This window comes from Medicago sativa, chromosome 4 (genome assembly GCF_051527215.1).
Source record: "Medicago sativa cultivar Bolivia chromosome 4, Bolivia_mono, whole genome shotgun sequence".
Taxonomy (NCBI): Eukaryota; Viridiplantae; Streptophyta; class Magnoliopsida; order Fabales; family Fabaceae; genus Medicago; species Medicago sativa.
This window is the reverse complement of record NC_140752.1, coordinates 63449554-63460942: the sequence shown is the minus strand read 5'-3', so window position 1 is coordinate 63460942 and position 11389 is coordinate 63449554. Positions and strand designations below refer to the sequence as shown.

The 11389-nt window shown below is 29.5% G+C and overlaps 1 protein-coding gene and 1 long non-coding RNA gene across 2 annotated transcripts; both read right to left on the bottom strand.

The window, feature by feature from the left end:
* Window positions 1–431: 431 nt before the first annotated feature.
* LOC146930605 (uncharacterized) lies at window positions 432–4037 on the bottom strand. Its single transcript, XM_085702086.1, has one exon. It carries the CDS (start codon window positions 1625–1627, stop codon window positions 1082–1084), a length of 546 nt encoding a protein of 181 aa, XP_085558212.1. The 5' UTR covers window positions 1628–4037; the 3' UTR covers window positions 432–1081.
* A 3756-nt stretch (window positions 4038–7793) lies between these two features.
* On the bottom strand, window positions 7794–8684 carry LOC146930604 (uncharacterized). The gene is made up of 2 exons (XR_015006426.1): window positions 8560–8684; window positions 7794–7856 (listed from the first exon to the last, which is right to left on the bottom strand). It is a non-coding gene; the product is annotated as an uncharacterized LOC146930604 (long non-coding RNA).
* Window positions 8685–11389: the final 2705 nt, after the last annotated feature.

The following is an 11389-nucleotide window of genomic DNA, read 5'->3' as shown; positions in this document are numbered from 1 at the left end:
ATATCTAAACATTGCACATAACGATTAAAGTATTTGGAGTTATACTTATACTAATTATTTGTAGTTTAAGATGTTGATCATTCTTAATCTTAGCAAACGTTGGATTTTTTTATATAACAGTCAGTGTCACATGCATACACGTAGTCGGTAAATGCAAACGTTAAATTTTTAAGGGTGTGTATAAATATAGTTTGGGCTACAGAAACGCCGATTGTTATTTGTATTTAATTTTTACAAAACCAATTGTCTGATGTAAATATTGTATTTTAGGGTAACAACGATGTAAAAAAAGGTTTCGCGGGTTGTTAAACCTGAAAAGTGCATCAATTAAAAGTTAATGGCAGGAGGATCTGCTTATATAGAAATTGCATGTCCTGTAATAAGTAGTACGCCTTACAAAGAAATTAAAAAATAAAATGACTTCCAAACAATACACAACTTTAGTTTTCTAAATTATAGCAACAACAATTCTAAAACATAACCAATGATCATACTTTTTGAAAAACTTCACGATACACAACATTTGTGGTCTCCTTGCAAACATTATTATCTTCATCCAGGATGAGCAGCTTCAAACCTTTTCTAGAATTAACTCGAGAGACAGCGACATAAAGTTGTCCATGCGTGAACACGGGCTTAGGAAGATAACCCCCGACTCGAGATAAAGATTGACCCTGGCTTTTATTTATTGTCATTGCAAAACAAAGCGTCAATGGAAATTGCCTGCGCCTGAATTTGAAGGGTAGTCCTGGATCACTCGGAATAAGATTCATCCTGGGAATGAATACCCTGGTACCTGCCCTTTTTCATGTAATTACGGTAGCAACTATCGTGCTCTTCCCTAGATGTGTAACTGTCAGCCTCGTACCATTACACAGTCCATTGGCCTGATCGATGTTTCTCATCAGCATAACTGGACATCCAACCTTTAGTATCAACCGGTGATTTGGAATTCCAGAGCTCTTAATACCATTAAGAAATTCCGTTGTGAACCACTCGCTTTGGACATCAGAATTTTCACCCGATCGACAAACAGAATTAGAGCTTAAATACTCTTTCTCTTCACATGGAATCAGCGACATCATATATTCGTTAACATGCTCAACTGAATCAAGCGTTGGTGCGAGTATTCCCCTTTATTGGAAAAATAGCTGGTCATCAACGGACTTGTTGTGTCCGATATCAACAAATCTTCAGGAATTTCTACCTTCATTTCACCATTCTCATCTGAAGCGTCGTTGCCGTCTCCAATTGAGAGTATCCACTTGCCAAAATTAGCAATTTCTTCCTGCTCTGTAGGTACCAAAGATGCACCCAATCTCATATTAACAGTAAGCCTCAACACATTGCAATAAGCCCATAACTTTGACGAATTGACTGAGGCATCAACAATATCTGGCCTCGTTCCTCCTCGAACAACAGGCAATATCTGCCTAAAATCACCACCTAAAACTACTGTCATTCCACCAAAAGGTTTAAGTGCGTTTAGGGGATCATTCTTGGACATGATATCACGCAATGATCGGTCAACTGCTTCAAAACACCATCGGTGCATCATTGGAGCCTCATCCCAAATTATCAACTTTGCAGCACGCACCAGTTCTGCCCTAGGACTATCCTTTTCCATCGTAAGTGATGATGCCTCATTAATCTCAATAGGGATTGTCAGCGTCGAGTGTGCGGTTCTTCCACCTGGTAATAGAAGAGCCGCTATACCGCTGGATGCATCATTCAATACAACTAACCCCTTCAATCTAACAGCAGCCGACAATGCTTTTCATATAAAGGTTTTTCCAGTACCACCGTAGCCATATAAGAAAAAGAAACCATCGGCGTCAGAACCAACGAACTCCATGATCTTGTCATGCATACATCTTTGTTCATCAATCAGCATCAGTAACATATCAGCGTGTGTCTTTTCCAGTTCATCTTTGTTGTAATTTAGCTCATCAACGATAAGCTTGTTTGTGAAAGTTGGCATGTCTGCTGCGTTTGGCCTAGGCATAGATTTGAAGTCAGTAAGAGACTGTCCGTTTTCCTGAAGCAGCATTTCAATTTCAATCAAACAAAGGTTCTTCAAGTCATCATCACGGATACGCAGATCTACATATTAAATGTAAAGTCACTAAATTAATATTAACACCTTTGCATGCATATGTGTGCATGTTGAAGAGAAAGAAAAAATATTAGCTTTATATAAGAATCCTTTATATTTAAACATATCAGCCTAAAAAATATAGAAAATGTTGAATGGTATCGTAGAGTTAGTAACTCTTAGTTTTTCTTTACTATAGCCTAAAAAAAGTATCTCTTAACTACTTAAACTACTCTAATCAGCCTTTACTATATCCTAAAAAACACACCCCTCGAGATCAACCTTGGCATCAAGGTTGGAATGTGCAAAATTTCTTAATGTGTAATATTCTTCAAATGTATCACCCTTATCCCTATTTTTTATTAGTGAAGTACTGTTTTGATTCTCACTTTAATTTGAACTCTTTGGTTCCACCAAGATTCTTTACTCCTAGCTAGGTCCAAAACCTATTAATTCTTCTAGTGTCTCTTTTGCTACTTTTTTAATCTCATATGTCATCTTGTTCCATGTATCATTTTCGCTTCTATGTAGCTTCACACAACCTACCTTCAAAATCTTTTGTAGGAAAGCACTTTGGTTTTGATCTTTTAAATGTCACCACTTGATCCTTGTATCCCAATCATGGCCTCTCATCTCCGCTCTTAACTTAACCCTTACATTCATAACCAATACTATATGTTGGATAGTCACACTCTCTCCATGTAAAACTTTAAATTCAAACAAATATTTCTGCCATAATTCCTAATAAGAAATAAATTTATTTGAGAAAATGAAATCTCACTCTTGTATGTAATAAATTTCCTTTTTATTTTCCTAGAGTAAGAATAAAAGACAACAAAAAATCTAGGATAAATTTACCCTATGCATTTATGACCCCGAGGCTATACCATCATTCACGCCTTTAAAACTTATCAAACACTCCTTACATGCCCATTTAGATCCCCTCCTAGAAAATCATTTTCTCCTTGTGGTATATCTAGGGGTGTTCAAATCCAAACCAATCTAAAATAAAACCGCAAACCGATCCAAAAAAACCGAAAATCACAAAAAACCGAATAATTTTGGATGTGTTTGGATGTTGTTTTGAAAAAATCGCTATGATCTGATCGGATTTCGAATCACCTTTTCAAAACCGAACCAAACCGCAAAAGTAGATTTTAATACATATTTATTAGTTTATTAGTATTATATACTGCATTAATTTAATTTATATTACTACTACTTCATCTATTTTAAATATAATCAATCATTTTCATTGTATAATGTTAACTTTTTAAATACATTTGTGTTATATTTTGTATCAAACCTATTATTTTAATGTGTATGTGTAATATTAATATTAATAAAAAAAAATACATGTTGCACTTTGGATGTCCAAAAACCGATCCAAATTAAACCGCATATATTTGGATCGGATCGGATCGGATGCACATGATTTTTATTTTGGATCGGTTGACTTTTTCCCTCAAAACCGATCCAAACTGGACCGCGAACACCCCTAAACCCATTAATTTCTGCACAATCATATGCACTGAGGCTCAAAAACCTTTCAAATCCTTCCAAAATTTAACTTTAGAATATTCTTCCAAAACTACCTAAGGTGAGTAAATACTCATAACATTAAAGATGTCTTATTTCCTTTAAAAAAAATAAAAAAAATAAAGATGTCTTATTAAACTAAAAATTTGTGGGATACAATCAAATCTCACATCCTCTTTACATCCACAATATCCTTTTGCAATTCCTTATCCACAATAATGCTCACACCATTTCTCGATCTAACTTTTACAGTTTATCAATGCTTAAATCTTGAACTATCTAATTCTTTCGCATTTTCACCTACCCACATAGTTTTTTGTTGGCACATCAAATTAATCTTCATTTTAGTCATAGCGTCAACTATTTCCATATATGTTCAAGTAAGGGTACCTTTATTCCATGTTCTAAAATGGATCATACTCTTATTAACTAACTTCTTTACCCACACTCGTTCACAAAGATGTGGAGACCTTTGCTTATTTTTTACTGCATTCACGCAGCGATGTATCCATCCTTGCTCATTTAACATTGTATTTGAGCTATACAACGCGTTTTTTCTACGCATTGACCCAGTGTTCACACTATTATATACTCAGTCCATGTCATAGAGATTCAAAGTGTTTTAATTAAATTCAAGTGTTCAAATTTTAATTAGTAGAATCTAGTCCAAGTCTTCAAATTTTAAGATTTTTTTTAAAAGTTACGTGTAATTATTTATTGATCAAACCTAATGAAACTTGATTGCATCGGGTAATAGATTACAATGAAAACCGACTCATCCCGTGAACACCTGTAGGCGTGGATGCTGAATCATGTTTTCTTAATTTCTTTTTAAATAGGTATCATCATCCATAATTAACTTTTTTTTATACCCATGATGATCATAAACTTATGTTTGCTTAATTTTTTTTTATTGAATGATTTTTCTTACAAACGACGAAGGAATTAAATGATTGTATTTTCTATGTTAGTGGTCATTTACTATTGATTGATTTTATTTCCCTCATCAATGAAACTCGCTTCAGTTCATTAAAAAACAATGAGATGGTTTGCATGGTATAATATGAGTTAGACTACTTGTTGTACTCTCTTTTATTATGTATTATTTTCCTTATTAAAACTCAAACATTTAAATATCCAATTGTCATTCTTTATCTTTTGATAAAATATCTTTTTTAATTATGATTTAATGCACATTAGGATTATAGAAATCAATATTTTTTTAATGATTTCTATAATAAAAAAATCTATAATAAAAACAATAAAAATCGAAATTCCTGTAAATAAAAAACTATAATAATCATTTATAAGTATAGTAGAAATTTCCACAACTAATTAGTTACCTTATTTTTAACTTTCATTTAAAATTTAAGGTTGACCATAATTTTTTTCTGTTGAATTTTAAATTAGCAACCACATAATATCAAATAAGTTATTTGTCCCAAAATTTGTATTTCATACTTTGATTGATTCCGAGAACTTGCTTGGTTTGATTTTTTTTTAATGATTGTTCAATGATCTATTGTTTACCAAGAATAGTAGAAACATGAATTGAAGAACGGGATGAGGGTCAAGATTAAATAGAAATAAGAAAATGAGACATACATATTCATTTTTTTTTTTGGAAAATGCTTGATATCGCGACACATATTCCACGAAATGTTCACGACTGGCAATAGAGGCAAGTTTTTTCTTTAAATGCAGCGTTTTGGTTTAGTGTGTCAAAGCGGTTTATTACTCCACGACTTTTACAATATATGTACCCATCATGTAATTTTTTTTAGGAGCTCCAATTATAAGATATGGGTATATCCAATTATTCAATGTAATGTTATGATATTTTATAAGAATCCTAAAGAATATCTTTTATTATTTTTTTACAAATAAATATATTTTAAGATATTTTAGGAGCTTATTTAAAAATGTGACATCATATAATGATTTGATAGCATGCATGTGTAAAACTTTTTTGAGGTAAATATGTTTTTAGTCTCTACAAAATTTTAGCGGTAATTTTAGACTTTTATAATATTGTAGTTTGTAAAAATAATCCTTATTTTGAAAACTTTTTACAAAAAATGGACACTTGTGGTCCTCCAAAATTGTCCCTATAAAATTCAAACAGAGACTAAAAATGAATAAATTTTTTGTAAATATTAAACTTGAAAGTTTGTAATTTTATAGGGACTAAAAAACATATTTAACCCAAAAAATTATATCGTAGATGTATACAAATTAAATCCAAAATAAAAAAATAACTTAAACAGCTGAATGTTAGTTTGCACAAAAAAATTGAAAGCCATCATATGATTTTTTTAGGGGTAGGCTAGTACATGTTAAAAGTAATACGCTCGTGATATCTTTGCGAAATTATTTTTGCTGGATATAGCACGGCTGTTTTTTTTAAGAAGACATACATATTCATTATTGAGTGATTTAAAATATTCCTTGAATTTGTTTTTTGCGATTGTCTTGATTGAAACATTTCAAATTTTCTACAATTTGATTACCTTTAATGCAATTAATTTTTAATTCATGAATTTTATTTTTTTTAAATAAAATAGGATTTTTTATGATGGTTTAAAAGTTATTCATTGGTGATTGACTATGGAAAACGGAAAACTTGCTATATATTCTTAAATGACTTAAAGAATACCTTGAATTTTTAAGATATCCTTGATTGCAACATGTCAAAGTTTCAACAATTCATTAATACTTCAACCGTTTCAAAATACATTTCACAATTTTACAATATACATTATTCACATAACTTACTTTGACCACATTTTTTAACTAATATATAAATACAAATGTTAGCATGTAAGATGTTGTTTGATTTGTCTCAATGAATATTTTCAAATAGGATTATCAAAGTATGTGTTTATTTTAAAAAAAATAAAATCATGTTTCCTTCACACAGAAAAAATATTATTCACATTTTTATTTCACAAAAATATAATCTTAACTTATTAAAAAGATTATCAAATTTATAATTTATCACAAAGAATATAATCTTAAAAACTAATAGTTATAAAACAAATATTATTCACATTTTTATTTCATTAAACTGTTTTTTTTTGTTGAAGAAATTTCATTAAACTGTTCAATTTTTATTTTAGTACAGAAAAAGAAAAATGGAAGTACATTGAATATGCATTAATAAAATTATAACTTTTAATCAAATTGAATCAAAGAAAATAACACAGAATTCTCACTTTTAAGTACAATGAATATGCATGTTTAATGGTCTTTGTGATTTTAGAGGGAAGGTTCCGTTTTTTTTTTGGTTTAAGGCTTATTTTATTTTTTTTAGGGAAGGTTCAACGTTTATTTTAGCAAGACCATTAAATAGAATCAACTGAAATAATATTTTTAATATTCCTTAATGATACGATTTTAATTCCAATTAAATACCTCCAATTCCAATTTTTTTATGTCCTAAAATAAAGTATCCCTTATTAGTTAAAAAAAGTGTTAGGAACCGAAATAAGTTAGATAAGTGAATGTTGTAGTGTTTGCAGAAATACATGAAATGCTTCGCAGCATCCAACCACACTGAATACATGACAGGCCTATCACAATTGACATGGAATTTGATCTTGAAAAATGAAAAAGTGATAATCATACGCAACATTCCAATACCACATTTTACGACATTTCTATGACATTTCTACTTTCCAGTGTATGAGGAGCTCAAAACTCAGCGTGGGTGTGATTTCAACAAAATCAGTTCAAAGAAATAAAAGTTTGATAAATTACAAAGAGTTCTCACTCGCTGTACAATTTTTTTTGTTAGCATAACTGAATCCATATTTGTTTAAATGTAGACGCCTTAACATCACAACCTCATTTAGCGAATACAAAAAACCATAACCTCGTTCAATTACCTCTTCTTTAATAGAAGAGCAGCACTGAAAGTTGGATTGAACAACACCTTTGTCAGCATACCCATAACATCTGAAAAGAATATCAACCAAGATTAAAAAAAAATGATTCCTTTACCGATCAAGTAATCAGTATCATATTCAGATTGAAAGATTTCGCGAGGATCACCGATCACGTAGATGTCAGCAGGAACAAACTTATCATCACATTGTTTTATTTTTGTACCCACATTAGAAGCAACACTAAAATTTCCAATAGAGAATACACGGTCCTCCTTCAGCTCCTTCTCATACTTGTATATGAGAGTACGTCTAACAGACGCATTGATTCGGTCACCCTATAAAATAAAAAACTTTAAATTAGATAACAAAACATTTTATAATATAAATAAGTTATATGATTAATTTAGAGAACAATACAATTACGAATATTGACCTAATACAATTAGGGATAAAATAATAGAAGAACGAAAAATAAAAACAGCCGGACAAAAAAATATAAACAATCAATTGTATATAAACAAATAAAATTTCAAGGACCCAAACAAAAATTTATTGATACAATTTCTAAAATTATTGATATAATCGATCTTTGATATATATAAAAAAAAATGAACCGATCGTATTTTTGTTTGGATTAGTATAGGACGGTGAAAAATTTCAGTATAGGACGGTGAACGTATATAGTACAGGACGAAAAATAGATATTTTTGTTGCTTCTAACGTGGGATCAAAAAAAATATAAATTTTCATCCTGTGAATAAGTTTTCAATTGCTCCTAAATTATAGTATAGGATCGTATTTTTTCATCCTGTGAATAAAAAAAAAAGAATCAATTTAACAAAAAATTATTGTTTTGACAATAATCGCATACTCTAAAAAAAAAATCACAATAATCGCTCTTTGCTTTATAAAAAACTGAAGTCCTTGATACAGTTACACACGACCTTAACAAAAAAATTATTGTTTTGACAAAAAAAAACAAAAAATTATTGATAAAAAAAAAAAGATAAAAACTAAAAACAAATGGAATCAAACTACCTTATTGTCCATTAGAACCATTTCCAAGGAGTAAGGAAGTTGATCCTTTTTCATATCCCTCACAAACCAAAGGCTAACGACTCGAACCATGATATTCCAGTTTTCTTTGGAAGGGGATATATCAGAAATCAGATACGAAGATTACGTAATGAAAAAGAAAGGAATATGAAAGACAACTGCAAAGCAGAAGTTGTGGTGTGAAGAATGTGTTGGCCAAAGGGTCTAATTTATAATAGCTTTTAGAGGATAATTACGTAAAACAACAACATGTAACTTAACCAATCAAATTTGAGCTCATATATTAGCTATTAAGCAAAATATAATTTTTTTTTTATTAAATAATTGCATTTGAAAAAAACTAAATAGACTAAAATAAAGTATCCAATTTTTTATTACTGTTTCATAAACATAAAATATGATATATTAACGTTCAAATAAATCAAATTAAATAATATTTTGTTTTTATTAAGTATTTCCCTTGCATATTGATTTTTTTTTCAAAGAATCCTTGCATATTAGTTGCGAAGGGTGATCAAACGGTTCAGAAAAATAAATTGGTAGTGATCGAACATTACTTTTGTAATCGACATTTTGCGTTGAAATAGTTACCAAGATTTGACATTAAAGTTGCTTCATGGCAAATAATTCTGTAACCGAAAATTCTTCCAAACTAATAATGTAGATAGTAAACATATGGTATAAACAAATAGTAACCAAAATTTTCCTGTCAAAAAAATAGTAACCAAAATTTACCATTAAAGCTTTTGTGTTGAAATAGTAACAAAGATCTGACATTAAAGTTGCTTCATGGCAAATAATTCTGTAACCGAAATTTCTTCCAAACTAATAATGTAGATAGTAAACATATATGGTATAAACAAATAGTAACCGAAATTTAGCATTAAAGTTTAAATTAGTCAAACAAATTGTAACCAAAAAAATATCTTCAAAAATAATAGTAGAAGCATTTGACATAAATGGTATAAAAAGTAACATAGCAAATTTTTTTTTGTAACGTAAAATTTCTTCTAAACTTTAATGTTAAAAAAAAATTAATGGTTTTTTTTTACCAATTCATCCTGTGAAATATATCTATAAATTAATCGTTTTTTTTAACCATTAATAAAATCGTATTTTTTTTTGAAAAACAATTATATTTTTTTAACCATTAATAAAATCTATATAATATGCGATGCGATGTCATTTTTTTAGACCAATTATATTATATCATATTATATCAAATGGGACCATGAGAATACCATTAATATTATGGAACAACATTAATATGGAATTTCATTAATAACATCCGTATATCATATTATACCATTAATAAAATCTTGCTCTGTCCTAAAATAAAGTATCCGATTTTTTTTCTTTCATAAAAGTATCCGATTTTTAGCTATTAAACAATTCTGATTTTTTTTTGGTTTAAGGCTCACTTTATTTTTTTTTAGGGAAGGTTCAACCTTTATTTTAGCAAGACCATTAAATAGAATCAACTGAAATTATATTTTCGATATTTTTTAATGATACATTTTTAATTCCAATTACATACCTCCAATCCAATTATTTTCAGGTCTTAAAATAAAGTATATATATTTTTTTCCTTCCTACAGTAAATATTGAATAATTCAACGGAATTCATAAAAAAAAAAATGGTGGATCACGGTCACTATACTTGCCACGGGGATTATTATGATTTAACAATTATATTATGAGAAAAACAATTAAATTAGAATTCATTAATAAAATCGTATTTTTTTTTGAAAAACAATTATATTTTTTTAACCATTAATAAAATCTATATAATATGCGATGCGATGTCATTTTTTTAGACCAATTATATTATATCATATTATATCAAATGGGACCGTGAGACTACCATTAATATTATGGAACAACATTAATATGGAATTTCATTAATAACATCCATATATCATATTATACCATTAATAAAACCTTGCTAGCAAATGCTTGAGAATAGAAGAAGAATAGAGCGCCACATGTCGCTATTTGAAAGAATTTAAAACCTTGAAATTAAGTGACACTTGTCATGAAAAGAAGAGAAAAGCCTTGAAACAGGTCGTAAATTTATATTATATAGATATTTTATATGAAAGTTAATAATACATAACAAATGTAGAAAGTGGCATGCAATTCGACAATATCGACTTTGAAGTTGATTCCAAAACCACGAAAGATGTCGTTTACTCAGATAGGGAAGACATCTCTGAATTTGGTAGTATTATCACGGCTTCCCGGGTTCTTCTCTCTTCCAAGTTCAACAACTCTCGGGTAGAGTTTGCTAGGAGACAAGCAAATGTGGTTGCTCATACTCTCGCAGGAGAGGTCACGTTTCTAACTAGCCCGTTGTTTATTTTCATATACCCAATTGTATTGAAACTTTGATTATTAATGATATGCTATAAGCACCTTTATTTCAAAAAAAAATGTAGAAAATGTTTGATTTCACAAAAAGAATTAATTAGTTTTTTTTTGAAGGAACAAAAAGAATTAATTAGTTGGATGTAGTATTGTTGTAGAAAGTGTATGCTTTCAAGAATTAATTATTCATTGGATGTAGTATTGTTGTAGAAAGTGTAAGATTTTACAAAGAGAATTACTTAGTCATTGGATGTGGTATTGTCTTTGAAATAATTATTTTGCGTAGGAGTTAAAATCCTTGTTGTTGGAATATGTTAAATTTAATGATAACTTAGTACAATTCATGTGAATGTCTGGTGTTTATGCACCTTTATTTATTGCAATTTAAATCCATATCAGGTCTATCTTTATGGACATGATCGTGTGTATTAATGTAGGATATGAG